Genomic DNA, 17,871 nt, shown 5'->3' on the forward strand with positions numbered 1-17,871 from the left:
AACATCACTAGCTACATGTATGCCACCCTTTGCATACGGTAATGGACGCCTCTTTTCATGCCACTTAATTTTACCTAGTTACATGTACCTTGAATATAATTAATTTTCCCCATCTTTCATCAATGCATTTACAAAACGTCATCTATTTTGAAATGTACATGATCCTATTAGCATTCCAATAAACAATGAAAGGGGACAAATACCAGAGGCTATTATAAACAGACTACAAGGTCCCTGTTTCACTCCTGGGTATGTAGTGGCAAATGTAGATTAATGTCTTGCCACTTTCATGATCTCTTCATTTGCCGGATCTCTGTGTTACTTTCGTTCCACATGCAATCGAAGTGGAGTTAGACGTGTGTGTGCTTTCTTTTGAATTACATTGTACAAGAATCATGGATGAACTTAATTTTATGATTTTATTTTGGTAGATATTCAGGCAGTTTAGTGTTTGTGTTAAGCTTGTTATGTTCTGTTATTCTGTGTATGTTTGTCATCAATACAAATGCAATGTGCAAAAACATTTCAGTATTCCAATCAAGATAAAAGGGATACTGGTATTGCCAATGTATGTCGATGTTGTGTGACAATACAGTCATTTCATCTATTTAATGCTCTGAAATATGGAGAGAGAAAGAGGATCTCTTTAAAACCTTATTAAAGTAACATGTACATGTAATAACACGTTGCATAAGTTCATCCCTTTTCACTCAATTTGTCTTTCCGGTAAAGTGCATTTCTTTTTTGCTTGTTTCAATACTATTAATTATGTGTATTTTAAGATTGGTGTTGGTATCATTTGAAAGGGAGATTAATTTCCTTCAACTTTTGTAGAAAACAGTTTGTGCTATAAGACATATGATATAAGAAGTACAGACAATGGCATTTGAAAAATGAGCATTATTTGTGTGTTAGTAAAATGTTATACCAAGCAAACCCCCTTGGCTAAATAAGAGTTAAATATACATTTTTAGTTTATACATTTCCAACATAATTTTAGAATATTGTATTGCAAGATTATTGGGTCTCTATTTTTTCCTTCTTTTTCTTCTTCTAAGAGTGGGTTATGCATATATACCTGTATGTTAGACAGAAGAATTCTTGTGAGTTCCATGTCTGTTCTTCACTTGAAGAAGGGAGAGATCTTATGAAAATTTGTGTGCAGGGAAACCTGTATATAAAGACCGCTTAAGGCTGGAAACACTAAAAGTAGTCTTTAATTATCGGCAGGTGGTCTGTATGTACAGACATTTATACAATTGTATTTGTGTGTTGTCCTTCTATACAGGTGATATACTATTGCAGGTTTGATGTACTTGATCACTAATAAAAAGTTGGAAATTACAAAGCATGAAACTTGCAAGAACTCTTTGTTTTATTATTTAAATCATATATTTTAGACATTTGTACATTTATATTTGTGTGAAGGCCATTTAAAGTATTGAGATCTTAGTTGGCATTTCTTTTATTGACTTTAGGGAATAGATTTTTCTGAAATATATTTTTTCTTTCGTGTGGGATTAAGTTTCTATCTTCTAACACATTAATGAATAGTCCATTGTTATACCAATTTTTGTGTGTAGTGTGTTTCTCTGTATGTGATTTTGATCAGGATTATGTTTATTTCTCATCAATTTGATGAATCCAAAACCCTGGCCTAAACATTACTGTCGTATACAATCTACTTTCATAAATAATAATACTGGTTTCTCGCCCATTCATTGACTAAAGCACTTACAATATTATTGTTACCCCGGTCTCTGGACTCAACTGCTCTTCTGCACATTAAGCACACATTCTCCTCTCCCTAGGGGGCATTCCAGCTAGTCGCCTTTTTAAGGGAGTGCAAATCCAATCACAATGACATTTGCATCCTACCGGGTACCCAATTAAAACCAGAGTGGTGAGGATCGGGCAATGTAGATAAGTAGATAATTGCCCTGCTCAAGGACATCAGTGCCATGCTGGGGTTTGAACCCAGGACCTTTGCATTTCAATTCAATTGATTAAACCACTTGACTACGCAACAACTTTCTAATAGATTCTAGACGATTTCTCTCGGAACGTCATCACATGACCAGCACTAAACATTATCTTTGAAAGAAGAAATCAACTTTTTTATCCTATACACGGTGGCCCCCCAAAATGCTACACCTGAGATCTGCAATTTCAGCTTTGACACAATATGTCATTTGGTTTTGTTTTAGTGGGTTCAAAATTCTTTTCCGATTAACATCGCACCAAAAGTCATAAATTTTGGGTAAAAGCAATTCGATTCAACGATGTCGTTAAAATTACAGATCTAGGGTTCTTTTTGCGCGACCATGTATAAAGAATCGGGTTTAGCATCAGAGAAATATAACATGTTGAATATTAAGCATTTATTTCAATAGTTTGTAGTGTGCAATATTGTTGAGGTGATAATCTAATGCATTCTAGTTGTGTTTCTATTATTTGTATACATGTGTATATAAATTGAAATATGTCTGGTATTCAATGAAAAAATCATGTAAAAGGTTAATGAAGTAATCGTGCATGGTGAATTCAGGCATTGAATATGTTAGAATTAGAATAAAATGAGCACTTAATTTCAAAAATAAAGTTACCATTTTCGTTCGAAGACTACATATTGATGTCATTCAGTGGCGTAGAATGGGCTTAGTCATTTAGAGGGGGGGGGGGGGGGGCACCAGTCTTTAGTCTACTAGAACTGCGTTATTCAACTTTTTTTTTTAGTCACGGCACCCTTTTAGGAGTTAAAAAGTTTTGCATCACCCAAATCCCGAATTCATCAAAGAGGATTTCTTTTCCATCCTTTGTACACAAAGATGTACTGGCACTTTTTCCTGTAAAATGGCCTCTTGCCCAAAAATATATCATTCATATCCCAAATATACGAGCGAGCGAAGCAAGCCAGCAAAAAAATTGCAAAATGTTATTTAGTCATCAATATACACTATATAAGAGCAAAATTATATACGCGGTCATCTCGTTGCCAGGAATCGTCCTCATTTATCAATTTTGCGAGGATGAAGTAAACGAGGGAGACAAAACACTTTATTGTAGTTTAAATTTCATTTCGATACAAAAGCATATAAAAAAGGTCATAATCAGGCGCCGTGCTGCCCGAATCATGACGATATTCGGGTAGTGGGGTTCCTGCATTATTAGCGAATCATTAACTGTGTGGTCATTGGCTTCTGTACAGTACAAGGGACCTTGATAATGAGCGAGATATATTGATCTTCTTTTTCTGGTGCGCTACTCTTATCTTTACAGAGACATTATCAATAGTTTAACCGAGGACGACCCTTAAAATCATTACTCACTGACATTTTTTTGTGAGAATACTGGCGAGTATTATTGATTTGGATCAGAGAATCCAGAAAAATGTAGGGCCCACATATTGCACGTTTCCTATGTTAACTATATAGGGGGAGGAATAGCTCTACCCCCGCCCCCAGCCCCCACCTGCCAAAAAGAAAATTATTAAATAAATAAATGAATAATTATAAAATAAACAATCATTTCAATACTTTAGGCCTACTGATATTTTTTTTCTGTAGTCAAATAAATGAACCAAAATGATCAACTCTTGTTTCTTGGTTAGATTTCATAAACATATAAAGTGTGCCATAATTTATGACTAGAACAGATTCTTGTCGTTATGAATATCTCATCTTTGAGTGCGTGTGCACACTTAATTACCCTATGAATCCATCATTCCCCACGAATTCACCAAGAGTTTGACGGGGGCGTTTGTCGCCAAGACGTCCGAATAGAGAACAGTCGGTGGCAGTGAACGACAACAAGTACATATAGGAATAGAAATGGTTTACTATCACAATAAAATGCCCCGGCCCCCCCCCCACTCCGAGAACAAACAGACCCCATGCGTGTTACCAAAATGTCTGGTAAAGGGGTACTTTTCGTGCGACAAAGTCCGGCCCGAGAATTGTAAAAAAGGGGTGTATTAGATTTTCACCCGGAGATTTCTTTAAAAAGGTTTTTTTTTTTTTCTTTTTCTCTCATCTCTTTGGACTCCTGAGAAATTATTTCGAATTTAGGGGGGGGGGGGGTACATTGAGCATTTTTCATGATTTAGGGGGGTTTCCAAGGCAGGAAAAGCCCGCGAAAGGGGGGTTCAGAAATGTTGGCAGTCCTCAGATAGGGGGTGCTTTCAAAAAGAGGGAACAAGCATATGCGTACCTTAAATAACACTGAGTGGGGGGGGGGGGGGGGGGGGGGGGGGGGGGAGGGGGGGGGGGAGGGGGGGGGGGAGGGGGGGGGGGCTGGTAAAATGCTTGTTTTTACTTTAATTGTCTAATTTATTTTTGTATAAAATAACAAACTAACAACATTTTGAATATAGATTTCTGAAAAAAGTAAAAAGGAATAATGTAAAATATTCCGTCGCCACGGACAATTTGATGTAATACTATATGCGCGGGCTTTCCCGATGAATCTTGGTTGTTTTAGAGGTAAATCGTAAATCATGAGGACACGCTACTCCAATAAAATGCTTTATAGGTAGTTATTATTAGTATTATCATTGTTGTAATTATCATCATCAAATTCATTATGGTTGTTTTTATTGTCATTATTATCATTATCATTATTATTACTATTATCATTATTATTACTACTATTATTATTAATACTATTATTATTAAAATTAATATAACAGTTTACTTTAAACGAGCGTTTCCTAGAAGGCTATCGTTCCCGTACCGTTTTTCTTAAGTATTACGAGCCGGAATTTTTGTTGCGTGAAAAGTACCCCTTTACCGGAGATGTTGGGAACATGAGTGGGGGGGGGGGGGGCCGCAGATTCTAATTTGACACATTATCTCAACTCCTAAAGCCTTAATTGAGCGGAGCCTAGTTTTGTCAGTCTCTAGCTCTGGCTATGTTCGAAAAAGCTAATAAGCAGAGAGTTGAAGGGGGTGTACGTCAGGCGCGGATCCAGGATTTCTTAGGGGAGGGGGCCCAACTTTTTTTTTGTTGTTGCTCCCGACCGAAAATGTGAAAATCGCGCAGGCCGAAAAGTCGTTCAGTGGGGGTGGGGGGGGGGGGGGGGGGGGGGGTAGTGAGCACATTTTTTTTTGGTCCTCAAAAATTTAAAAATTTGCACCCTCCCCCCCCCCCCCCCCCCCCCCCCCCCCCCCCCCCCCCCCCCCCCCCCCCCCCCCCCCCCCCCCTCGAGCGCCTGGGGCCAACCCCCCCAAAAAAGGTAAAAAATCACGTGTTTTTACATGATTTTCTCAAAGGGGGGCCGGGCCCCCCGGCCCCCCCCCCCCCCCTGGAACCGCCACTGGTGTACGTAGCATGGCAAATAAAACGTCTGGCTTTATCATCCACGATTCTGCTAAAGTGGATCTCCAATATATTATATCCACCACTAATAGCATAAATTAGCCGCCCTCTATAGACAAAAATAATGAATACGTACAATACCGCCAGTTCAAAGGTGCTACGCGCGCTCTCTGTGGGAAAAGGGGAAAACCCATTTTTATTCATAGGATGCACAAACTGCATTATATGAACAGACAATCTAGCGCGTGAGTTAACCATTGCAGCCTCATTTTTATACACACTTGAATAGAGAATGAAAACTTTTGATCAAAGATAGGCGCATCTCTTTCGACGCATATTATCAACCAACATCAGAACTGGGATTCATGATATTGATTCAATTTACTATAGATCTAGATCTATATTATATACGTCACTGCATATTGTTTGAGCTTGCATGAACCGACTTCGTAGTTCGTACATTAGCTGATCACACTTTATTTTATTGGACACTGGATGTATGCGAACAATGAGCTCGTGTTTGTAATTTGCCAGAAAGCTGATATTTGTAACAATGGCTGAGAAGGCTACAGAAGATAAAGCTCCAAGCTCTTCACACAACCTGACGTGTCCGCTATGTCTGGATATCTTCGACGAGGCAACCATCCTGACTTCATGCGGACACACCTTCTGTCGGAAGTGTCTCAGGAACTATGACCTGTCCCATCAGGATCGCGATCACATGATCTGTCCTCTCTGCAGAGAGATCACCAAGTTGTCGGCGAACCGTGTCGATGATTTCCTCCCCAATGTGACTGTCAACGGACTCGTAGACGATTACCACGTCGAATGTAGAGGGATGAATGCTGTCCTTGAGATGCGTCCAAAATGCACTGCTTGCATAAGTCAAAGGGAGGCTGTGTCATTCTGCAAAACCTGCAACAGTTATTTGTGTGAGCAGTGTCTAACCTGTCATCAGAGTTTGTCTTTGATGTTTAAGGCCCATGAGATTGTATCCATGCAGGATATCATCAACGGGAAGGTCAGCATTGGTCATCTATCCAAGAAGTGCTTCATCCACAAACAAGAGAACAAAGATATGTTTTGTGAGGATTGTAAGGTCCACGTCTGTTTCAAGTGCGTGATCGTTGGTCATCAAAATCACAAAATCAAGAATCAGGCTGACTTCGAGCAGGAGTTACGGCTTAAGGTAAACGTGGTTTCATTTAAGGTACCGTAGGCGCCGGAAAGGGGGGGGGGGGGGGTGGGGCAGAGGCACACATAGGAGCATCACTCTCCTGGCTGTGTAGTAAAAGCTGTGCTTTTGATTCTCAACATTTCAAACACCACTGTACAAAACTCAACTAATTTCACTCAAAATCGGTACTTTAGTGACAATTGATGACACCTAAATAGCAGTAAAATACATTTTTTTTAACTTACTGATGTTAAAAAGAATAATTTAAAAATTCAAATTGTAAGTCTAGTGTCAAAGTCTAGGGGCCAACCCCCCAAAAGGTAAAAATCACATGTTTTTACATGATTTTTTTCTCAAGGGGGGGGGGGGGGGTGGGGGATCCGCCACTGTTAGTAAACGTGGCTACATTTCATAGCTAAATGTTCTTTTTCACTTCTCTGTTATTTCTTTTGTTAAGGTGAACGACCTTGTCCAGCGATGTGCCACTAAGAAATCAGAACTGGAGAAGAACATTCAATTTGTGGAAGTACAACGCCATGAAGTATACACTGCTGTGCAGAAAGTTCTGGACGATATCAGTCAAGCCTACAGCATCAAGGCTAAAGAGCTTGAAGAAAATCATCGAAATCTCATCGAGCAAATCAATGCAGTAAAGCGGAGTTTCGAGGACGACCTCTACGTCTTAAAAACCAAGGATCAACAGAAGATCAATAGTATTTGTAGTTCAATAACACTGGTAGCTAATGACAGACTGGGTCGCCTTGAGACAGATAGTCTGTCTGCTCATCCCTTGCTCTGTGAGGAGCTGGATGCGATACTGAAGGAGGCTACTGATCACACTTCTGCAGCAGACATTACAAAGAAAGCACAGGAGAAGTGGTTTAGGCCTGCAGATGGTACTCGTCTTGAACTCGGGCGTATCTCAGAATCAGATCCCAAGTTGCAGGTCATTCAGTGTGTAGACCTACGAGGAATGATGTATGGAATGACCCAGTACTCTGATTACAGTGTGGCTATCGGATATGGTGATAAACATAGTATAGATGTAATTGATTCAGCTGGTTACAAGTACCAGTGTACAAACATACTAAGTAAAATGAAGTGTCTTGATCTTGTATTTCAACAAGACAGGTCGTTATGCATTTGGCCGGGTAACAACCAAGCACACATGTATTCACCCAATGGCTCCACGAAATCAACCATCCGCATGAACAGCAGTGGCTTTCTGGGACTAAACAGAAGTCCATCAGATGAAATCCTTATCGCTACCAATGAGAAGCAAGTCTATATTTATGACCCGACTGGATCCACTCTCAAACACACTGTTCCAACAACACACAACGAGACGATGCAGATGTCTGCCACCAGGTCGGGTTTGATCGTCACGAGTTCATGTAACACCAATCCAAGCGTGGTGACGGTCTATGACAGGGATGGTAATGCTGGTAAGTCTCTACAAGCTCCATTCGGTGTCTACCTGTTTGCTGCCCTGGATGAGCAGGACAGAGTTTATGTAGCGAGCTTTGATTGTAAGAATGGTAGCGTGGTTATCAGGCTCTATGACCTTCATGGTCTGAACCTGAATGAGAAAGTTGAGTTCAATGCACTTAATATGACGGTTTGTCGTAATTGGTGTTACTTGGTTTCACTCTCACCAGACATGCTCGCGTTTGCTTGTGACAAGAAGTTGTATTTCATCAAAGTATCACTGTAATCCAGCTCACACTCTAACCATTATTTGTAGTGTGTATACCTCTCTGCATCAGATGTATAACAGGGGCCTATGTTTCATATTCTAATGTTTATTTATTATGTGATAAATAACCGAACGGGAAGATTCTCTCGATAGATTTTAATTGCCTGAATACAGTTGTCATTATCCAATAACATGAAAACTTCCCTCTATCGAAATAGTGTGTTATAAACAAGTTTTAAAATGCATATATGCTTTTTTCATTCTGTACTTGTTTTCTCTTTTATGTTTGAACAAATGATCGGTACTGCAAAGTACTAAGTTCAAGATTAAAGACTTTAGTATGACAGAAATGGTTGCTATATTATTTGTGATATCACTTGAAACGCAATCAAAATATGAAAGTGATATGACATTATCTGTATAACTTGATAATTGAACACAAATATTGATTTACTTCTGCGATATTTTATATACAAGTGATATTTCTCATGTCGTTAATTATAATGTATTTTAAAGTTTATTTTGCTTATGTTTATATAACATGATTTTTAATAGAAATAAATAATACTGACTTTGTAAGTAGGACCCCATTGTAACTTAAGCTATTCCGCTTTCCTGGTCATCCAGTTAATATTATTATTATTTTCTTTTATAATTATAATAATATTTCCGCTTATATAGCGCTTAATACATCGACAAGTCCAAATTTTTAAGCGCTTTACATTTATTACCCCCGGTCGGCTTGCCCGCAAACAATGTTATGCACTTTCTCCACTCCCTGGGGAGCATTTCAGCAAGAGCTACTACTACTAGGCTCAAATTGCTAAGCATACTACATTGGCTTTCGCATCCTACCGGGTACCCATTTAACCCATGGGTGGAGAGTGGCAAATGTAGATCAATATCTTGCTAAAGTACATGTTAAAAAACATGACAAACCAGTTGATATGTTTGTAAGAAGATTACATCTCAGCAATTGCTTGTGCGCATAAGCGACCTAGCGATTTGGGGACAACCATCTTCTTTCTATCGTTCTTTTACCAACAAAAATTATTCGGTTAAAAAAAAAAATTTAGGGGGAGGTTCTGATAAGTGCGGTGGAAATTGCAGTTACTTTATGTTTTTGGCGAAAAAGAAAGTCAATTCTTATTGGTGAAATGGCGCGACTATTTCGATTCACACACATGGTCTTTATACTGTTTTGTAGACAGTTTTGTAAAGTACCTTAAACACATGTCTCAAAGTTCGTATTTTTTTTAATAATCCTCTTGTTTTTCGAAAAGAAAAATTAGAATATAATAAAATAAATGTATACGCTAAAAACCTAGCTTATAATAACATGTACACTATTTTGATTATACACATGGTATTGTTGATTGACACTGGAAGAGTCCTTTAATTGATGACAGAGAAAGAGGAAGAGAATGAAAGAAATGGAAAGAAATAATGGAATAACAGAGGAGAAAGAGGGGATGAAAATTAAAGTAATGAAAGCAAATAAAACGTCTTGCTCTTTTATCCAGGATTCTACCAATTAAAGTGGAACTCCAACATTATATTTACACCACTGAAAGCCTAAATAAGTTTCAAAAACAGAAATGAACACCGCCAATAAGTTCAAATAATGTAATTATTGCTCTTATAAATTGCCATTGTATTTGTTATTACTTTCTTGTTGTTTTATAACTCCATTCTGTATTTGTATGTTTTAAATGTTTTTATGAAGAGTGTTGAATAAACTTTGAATTGAAAACTTTGATTTATAAGGTGCATGTTTATACGCTCTGTGGGAAAACTCATTTATATTCATAGGATGCACAAACTGCGTGATATTGACAATCATCCTATACTCAAGTGTGATTTTATCATGGTAACCACATTGGTATTCAAGTTCACAATTGGAAAGAGAATGGTTATGTGTGTGTGTGTGCCTCAGTTGAGATGTCTAATTTTCATTCGAGCATCAAAATAAAGTTATGAGAAGTAATAAAATTAAGCACTATGTTATCAATATGTTATCAATACAAAACACATATTTTACTTCCTATACAATATTTTGCTACTAACCATTTAAGGTGTTTTTAACAATTTCTCTAAACTTTTGTCTGTGTTTTTTTTAAAGCTCCTGATTTATGAGTAGTCTGTGTTTTTTTTCTCTTTAAAATACGTGCTTTACTCTGAAATGCTTTTTATTAAAATCATACTTAAAAGTTCTGGAAGACTAACATTTTGTATATACACCATAATGCGATAGTTATTACAACATCCACTTCTCTGCCATTTTTATTTTAAGGCAAACGAGATATCCACGCCAAAATCAATATTACAAAAATATGGCAACTTATTTGACATAATCAAGGACATTTTGATTACTTCACATTCAATGAACACATGGACAATGTCTTTTATTACGTGGTACTGGTGACAGTTTCCGTCGTCTGCTAATCACCATTCGTAAAGGTTGTTTTAAACAGGTAATTTAACTCTTCAACGATGTTCCCTTGTATACGTTTAATGCCTTTTGAACACGGAAGACTAATTATGTAAGTGCAATATGGCCTACATATTCTATTTGATATCACTTTTCTTAATATCAGCTCTTTGAGACAGACATGATTCACATTATCATTGTTAGAAGTCTAACCTATAAATAATGTTTACGAGAGGAAGTGGAGAATGTTTTTTTCAGGTGAATTTCGCATTGTAATAAGTGTCGCCAAGTAGGTTTCCATATAAGAGAATTTTTGACAGTGAAAGAGAAGAGAATGAAAGATTGGTGGAAGAAGATAAAGGAAGAAAAGCGGATAAAGAAGGGGTGCAATGTAAGTGTGGTTACCGTCCCTTAACCTTCCAAACAAAACGATAACAGCAAATAAAACCTATGATTCGAATAAAGTGGATCTCCAACACAATGTATCCACTACTAAAAACTAAAGAAGTCGCCCTCTATAGATAAAAATGATGAATACCGCCATTCAAGTTCAAAGGTGCATACGCTGGGCGCGCTCTCTGTGGGAATACCCACTTCTATTCATAGGACGCACAAGCTGCATTATTTTCACAGACGATCTACTTCATAATAAGTGCGAGCGTACATCATTGCAATCACATTTGTATTGATGTATACACTTGGATAGAGACTCAGTACTTTTGATCAAAGTTATTCGCACCTCTTTCGACACATATTTGTAATCAACGTGAGAAATTGGTATAGAACTGCATGCAGTTATAGGACGCACTTGTTACGTAGACTCAGGATATTGGTACAATCTACTACGTCGCTGCATAAAGTTTGTGCTTTCGTGAACTGATGTTGGCTTCAAGTACACGTTAGCTGATCACATATAATCTTTATTGGACATTGGATATATTCGTAGAATGAGCTCATTTTTGTAATAAGCTGGAAATCCGATATTTGTACCAATGGCTGAAAAGACTGAAGAAGAGAAAGCTCCAAGCTCTTTAGAGAACCTGACGTGTCCACTATGTCTTGAAATCTTCGACGAGGCAACCATCCTGACTTCATGCGGACACACCTTCTGTCGGAAGTGTCTCAAGAACTATGACCTGTCCCATCAGGATCTCGATCACATGATCTGTCCTCTCTGCAGAGAGGTCACCAAGTTGTCTGCGAACCGTGTCGATGATTTCCTCACCAATGTGGCTGTCAACGGACTCGTAGAAGATTACCACGTCAAATGTGGAGGGATGAATGCTGTCCTTGAGATGCGTCCAAAATGCACTGCTTGCAAACGTCAAGAAGAGGCTGTGTCATTCTGCATAACCTGCAACGGCTACCTGTGTGAGCAGTGTCTGACGAGTCATCAGAATATGTCTTTGACGTTTGAGGCTCATGCGATTATACCCATACAGGATATCATCAACGGGAAGGTCAGCATTAGTCATCTATCCGAGAAGTGCTACATCCACAAACAAGAGAACAAAGATATGTTTTGTGAGGATTGTAAGGTCCACGTCTGTTTCAAGTGCGTGATCGTAGGTCATCAAATTCACAAAATCAAGAATCAGACTGACTTTGAGCAGGAGTTACGGCTTAAGGTAAACATGGTTTCATTTAAGGTAACGTAGGTGCCAGGAGCAGGGAGGGGGCAGAGAGGCTGATGCAATAATAATAATAATAATAATAATAGTCATAATCATAATCATAATAATAATAATAATCATAATCATAATAATAATAATAATAATAATAATGATAATAATAATAATAATAATAATAATAATAATAATAATAATAATAATAATAATAATAGCCTAATAGTCCACTCCAAATTTTATTAAACCGAAACGGAAATTCTTTTTGCCCAATTGAAAGTGAGCCCGGCAGCCATTGAGCAGCGCCAGATCGACGTTGCTCTATCCCTTATTGTTGAACGCCAAACAAGGTAGCAACAACTCCCATCTTTTAACGTCTTTTGGTATGACGCGGCCGGGGTTCGAACCCACGGCCTCCCGGTTGTGAGGCGGACGCTCTACTGACTGAGCCAACACTCCAATAGTTCGATTCGGGGACGTACGGGGGGGGGGGGGGGGGTGGGTGGCCTCGCAAAGGAAAACAGACAAATTGTATGTATTTCCTTATGATAAAATTACAAGTGCTCTGAAATGTAAATTTTCAGCATCCTAATATCAACAAGTCCCCCCCCCCCCTCCATCATAACGCTCCTCGAATATTACTAGCTGGACCCGATGTTTTATTATTGTAAACCCCTTTCTACAATATAGGCACCACAAGCATGGCATCAGATACGCCCCCCCCCCTTGACAAGAAATATTTTGAAGCAAAAGCCCTGTCAACAGATGAGTTCTCTAAAATGCAGAATTTAAACATTCCAAAACCTCAAGTTACTCAGCTGTTGGTAGCTAACCTGCTCTACAAATTATAGAAAGAATTGCAATCATATGTGTATACTTTAGACAGCCATCTCTATTATGAGGAAGCAAAAGCTAGGGGCATATTATTCCCTCTATCTGGGGTTGAGCCAACTTGTCTCTGCCCCCTCCCGCTTACATTTTAAAATATCTTTACAAACAAAATAATGAGGTTTGTTATTTCTGCCTCCCATGCCAGACAAACAAATTTGACATCAATAATTTTGCAAAGCAATAGAGGTTCTAAACAACAAAATGTTACCATTCCATATTTCAAAATTCTGTCTTGGTCGCTACGCTCCATCGCACGTACCCTTTCTGATATGTACGAAAAAAGGTCAGTGGGGAGAAGGCATACGATAATTTTATATTATAGCAGACTAGAAAAGCTTTTAAGTGCTCTGAAATACGGTTTTAAATTTCCAAAACGCTATCTTTTTCCTCTCGGTCGTTAGACTTTGTCGCAATTTAATAGTCGGAAGGTTTCTTATCATTGTACCCTGTCTACTACATAATGCGCTTGAAAAGGATAGGGTGCGAAGTTCAAAGCTTCTCTCTAGTAAAGGGGGTAAAACCGCAATGTTGATACCCCTCCCAGAAAACAAGCTCTTTCTCTTGCTCGCTTTTTTATCACTGATATGCAAATCATTTTTTGAAGTAGGCTTTTCCGATGTGTTTCAAACTATACTTGATTACACTTTTCAATTTCACATAAGCATTTCCCCCCTGGGTCGCCACACTAACTAGCCAAATAATAACATTTCTGTCGAGTTATAGATGAACCTTAGTATTATAGAAACTCTTTAATATTAGGTATCTTACGTTTTATGGAAATAATAACTTTGAATATCTTAAATCTGGCTCTACGCATTAAAACATATGTTTTTAAAGATAGCTACATTCCAATACTACAAAAAAAAAGAGGAATACAATGTATTTCTGTTTTGTTGTTTTTGAAACTTTTATACATTATTCTTTGTAATTATAAAAAAAGGTGTTTGTTGCGGAGGAGGGGATGTTTAATGACGGTAGTAAACGTGGCTACATTACATTGCTAAATTGTCGAAAATCCGTACGAGGTGCTCCCCCCCCCCCCCCCCGCCTCCATTCAGTTGAAACTCTTCCGGCGCGCCTTGAAGGTACGAAGGGGTACCTGGTATCATCTTCATTTCTTTCTTTTCTCCCTGTTTTTCTGCTTCTCTCATTTCTCTCTGTCTCTTCGTTACTCTCCCCATGTTCGTAGTTTACCATTTAATAGGTAAAAGGATAGTTTACTTTGTACCTTGACGCCATTTTCGAAACGGAAAAACAAACTCCAGGAAAATCGTACTTTGTATATATATGTGAGAAAGGGCCTATAGCAGATTCATTTTTTTGCCAGCACTTTGCATCAAAGTATCAATACAACATTATTTAGAGGTATTAATGCCATTTTCATAATGATGATAACAATAATATTGATAGTAATAATGTAAATGAAAATCATCATCATCATCATTATTATTACTATAAATGGTAATAGATGTAGTAGTATCATTATCATTATCATATTACGTTTATTATAATAATTATTACTATTATAAATAGCACTCTTTTAATTATTATTAATCATTGTCATTATACTACTATTTTTCGCCTAAATCCATTTTGTTTATCTAATATTGCTGCTTCCATAAAAAATAACTATTTGCAAGGGTTGGATTTCCCTTTCAGGAAGCCGGAAAACAATGTATTATATGCCTCATTCATCATATGACATTTATGATGAGAGGGAGGAGGGGGGAGGGGGAGGGGTCTTGGTTCTACAATTTTGTGAAAAATCAGGCGCCCCCAAACTCCGGTGTTTGATTCTCATACCTGCTCCATGTAATTGGCCGACTCATTCTGCAAAATGTTCTTTTCTATTCTCTATTATTTGTTTTGTTAAGGTGAACGACCTAGCCCAGCGATGTGCCACTAAAAAATCAGAACTGGAGAAGAACATTCAGAATGTGGAAGTACAACGCCATGAAGTATACACTGCCGTGCAGAAACTACTGAACGATGTTAGTCAAGCCTACAGTATCAAGGCTAAAGAGCTTGAAGAAAATTATCGAAATGTCATCGAGCAAATCAATGCAGTAAAGGGGAGTTTCGAGGACGACCTCGACGTCTTGAAATCCAAGGATCGACAGAAAATCAAGAGTATTTGTAGTTCAATAACACTGGTAGCTAATGACAGACTGGGTCGTCTTGAGACAGACAGTTTGTCTGCTCATACCTTGCTCTGTGAGGAGCTGGATGCCATGCTGAAGGAGGCAACTGATCACACTTCTGCGGCAGCGATTACGAAGAAAGCACAGGAGAAGAGGTTCAAGCCTGCAGATGACACTCGTCTTGACCTCGGGCGCATCTCAGGATCAGCTCCCAATTTGCAAGTCATTCAGTTTGTAGACCTACGGGGATGGATGTATGGAATGACCCAGTACTCCGATGACAGTGTGGCTATCGGATATGCTGATACACATGGTATAGATATCATTGATTCAGCTGGCAAAAAGCACCAGTATGCAAACATACCAAGTAACGTGACGTACTGTCATGATCTTGTGTTTCAACAAGACAGGTCGTTATGCCTATCGACGGGTTACAAAGCAGCACAATTATATTCACCCAATGGATTCCGGAAATCAATCATCAACGTGAATCGTAGTTACTGTAATCTCAAACTAAACAGAAGTCCATCAGATGAAATCCTCATCGTTAACTACGACAAGAAAGTCTTGATTTATGACCCGACTGGATCCACTCTCAAACACACTGTTACAACAAAGCACAACGAAGTGAGTCAGGTATCTGCCACCAGGTCGGGTTCGATCGTCACTAGTTCTTGTAAAACCAATGCAAGCGTGGTGACGGTCTATGACAGGGATGGGAATGCTGATAAATCTCTACAAGCTCCAAACGATGTCTACCTGTATGCTGCCCTGGATGAGCAGGACAGGGTGTATGTAGCGAGTGTTGATCGTAAGAAGGGTAACGTGGTGATCAGGCTCTACGATCTTGATGGTTTGAACCTGAAGGAAAGAGTTGAGTTCAATGCACTTAATCTGACGGTTGGTGCTGATTGGTGTTACTTGGTTTCCCTCTCACCAGACATGCTCGCCTTTGCTTGTAAGTTCAAGTTGTATTTTATCAAAGTATCACTGTAATCCATCTCACATCCTATATAATACCATTATTTCGTCCTTGTTTTCACGAAGTGACGGTAGTGAGGAAAATCGTAACGCAAAGTAAATGCAATTTTTTTTCACTACCGTCACTTCGTGAAAACAGCGACGATTTGTAGTGTGTATACCTCTCTGCTCCAGATCTATAAAAGGGGCCAATGTTTTATATTCTAGTTTGTATTATGTAATAAGTATAACCGAATGAGAAGATGTTCATTCTCTCAATAGATTTTAATTACCTGTATACAGTCAGTTGTCATTATCCATTCTCCAATAACATGAAAACTTCCCTCTATCAAAATAGTATGTAATAAATAAGTGAAATATGCATATGCTTTTTGCGTTGTGTACTTGTTTTCTCTTCAATATTTAAACAAATGATCGGTAGTGCAAAATTAAAGAATAACAACAAATACAGACATACTATTAATTTGAATTTGAGAGGTACCTACCACTTGAGAGGCTATAAATAGATGCAAGTACTGTGTGCATAACTTAAAAATGGATAACATGTTGATTAACTTCTTATAAGTGTTATTTCTCTTGTCATTATTCTCAATGTATTTTAACGTTTATACTTATATTTTGTGATTTTTACTGTGATTTTTGTGTATCTTTGACAGAAGAAGATATGAAGAAATAATTAATACTGATTTTGTAAATAGGACCCTTTGTAAATAAGCTTTTCAGTTTTCATGGTCATCCTGTCAAGTTATTATTATATTTTGTTTTTATTTTGTGATATAATTTTACTCTACGTATGTATGCTACATTGAACTTGACTAATACATCATATCAAATTCTGATAAGAAGTCTTATAGGACCATGGTGAAAATATTGCTACATTTCTTTGAAAATTCCTTCGTATTCACTTTGCACTCTGTCTGAAAATTCAGTAAATTGAATGCTCTGGGAACTGATGATACGAAAAATTAGTTAACTACATTGTTGGGAAGAACAATGTTTTTTAACAAAAATTAGGCTTCGCTTAACAGTCGGAAGTTGTGTTGCTTGAATAAGCATTTTAAGTAAATGAAGAATATTATGATAACTTTAAAGGGAAAGTCCACCCCAAAAATAAGTTTGTTTCGATAGAGGCAGAATAATAAGAAAATCAGGTGAGTGAAAGTTTGAGCAAATTCTGAATGAAAATAAGAAAGTTATGAATTATTGAAGTTGTGATCAATCAAATACAAATTGGCAACTCTGTGACTTATTATACGAGCTCTCCTTCATTTGCTTTGTGCATAATATTCCATAAAATCATGTTTTTTTCGTTATTGATGACGGAATATATATTTGTTCCTTGCAGGGGGAGTATAGAAACATATTTGCAATTATTATATTTAGGGTGCATGTATGGTTGAAATTTTTCTTGAGGGAAAATGAAAATTTTAGATTTTTTTAGTACTGAGCAAATGGAAGTTGAGCTCGCATGATACGTCATAGAGTTGCCAATTTGTGTTTGATTGATCACAACTTAAAAAATCCTAACTTCCTTATTTTTAATCGGAATTTGCTCAAACTTTCACTGACTTGTTTCTCTCATTTTTCTACTCCTATTAAAACTAACTTAATTT

General features: G+C 37.8%; 2 protein-coding genes across 2 annotated transcripts; both read left to right on the top strand.

The window, feature by feature from the left end:
- The first annotated feature begins 5,462 nt into the window (after nucleotides 1–5,462).
- LOC115921643 (tripartite motif-containing protein 45-like) lies at nucleotides 5,463–9,227 on the top strand. The gene is made up of 2 exons (XM_030979368.1): nucleotides 5,463–6,505; nucleotides 6,951–9,227. The coding sequence occupies exons 1-2, from the start codon at nucleotides 5,870–5,872 to the stop codon at nucleotides 8,205–8,207; spliced, it is 1,893 nt and encodes a 630-aa protein (XP_030835228.1). The 5' UTR covers nucleotides 5,463–5,869; the 3' UTR covers nucleotides 8,208–9,227.
- Nucleotides 9,228–11,612: 2,385 nt separating this feature from the next.
- Nucleotides 11,613–16,299, top strand: LOC105440712 (E3 ubiquitin-protein ligase TRIM71-like). The gene is made up of 2 exons (XM_030980081.1): nucleotides 11,613–12,248; nucleotides 15,011–16,299. Exons 1-2 carry the CDS (start codon nucleotides 11,613–11,615, stop codon nucleotides 16,271–16,273), a joined length of 1,899 nt encoding a protein of 632 aa, XP_030835941.1. The 3' UTR covers nucleotides 16,274–16,299.
- The last annotated feature ends 1,572 nt before the right edge of the window (nucleotides 16,300–17,871 follow it).

Source organism: Strongylocentrotus purpuratus, unplaced genomic scaffold, assembly GCF_000002235.5.
Source record: "Strongylocentrotus purpuratus isolate Spur 01 unplaced genomic scaffold, Spur_5.0 spur5_scaffold_10, whole genome shotgun sequence".
In the NCBI taxonomy this organism is placed as follows: domain Eukaryota; kingdom Metazoa; phylum Echinodermata; class Echinoidea; order Camarodonta; family Strongylocentrotidae; genus Strongylocentrotus; species Strongylocentrotus purpuratus.

Excerpts from the sequence above, each read along its gene's own strand:
- LOC115921643 (XM_030979368.1), top strand. The coding sequence starts at position 5,870 with ATGGCTGAGAAGGCTACAGAAGATAAAGCTCCAAGCTCTTCACACAAC. Across the intron at positions 6,506-6,950 it reads AGCAGGAGTTACGGCTTAAG|GTGAACGACCTTGTCCAGCG; the intron begins GTAAACGTGGTT and ends TCTTTTGTTAAG.
- LOC105440712 (XM_030980081.1), top strand. The coding sequence starts at position 11,613 with ATGGCTGAAAAGACTGAAGAAGAGAAAGCTCCAAGCTCTTTAGAGAAC. Across the intron at positions 12,249-15,010 it reads AGCAGGAGTTACGGCTTAAG|GTGAACGACCTAGCCCAGCG; the intron begins GTAAACATGGTT and ends TGTTTTGTTAAG.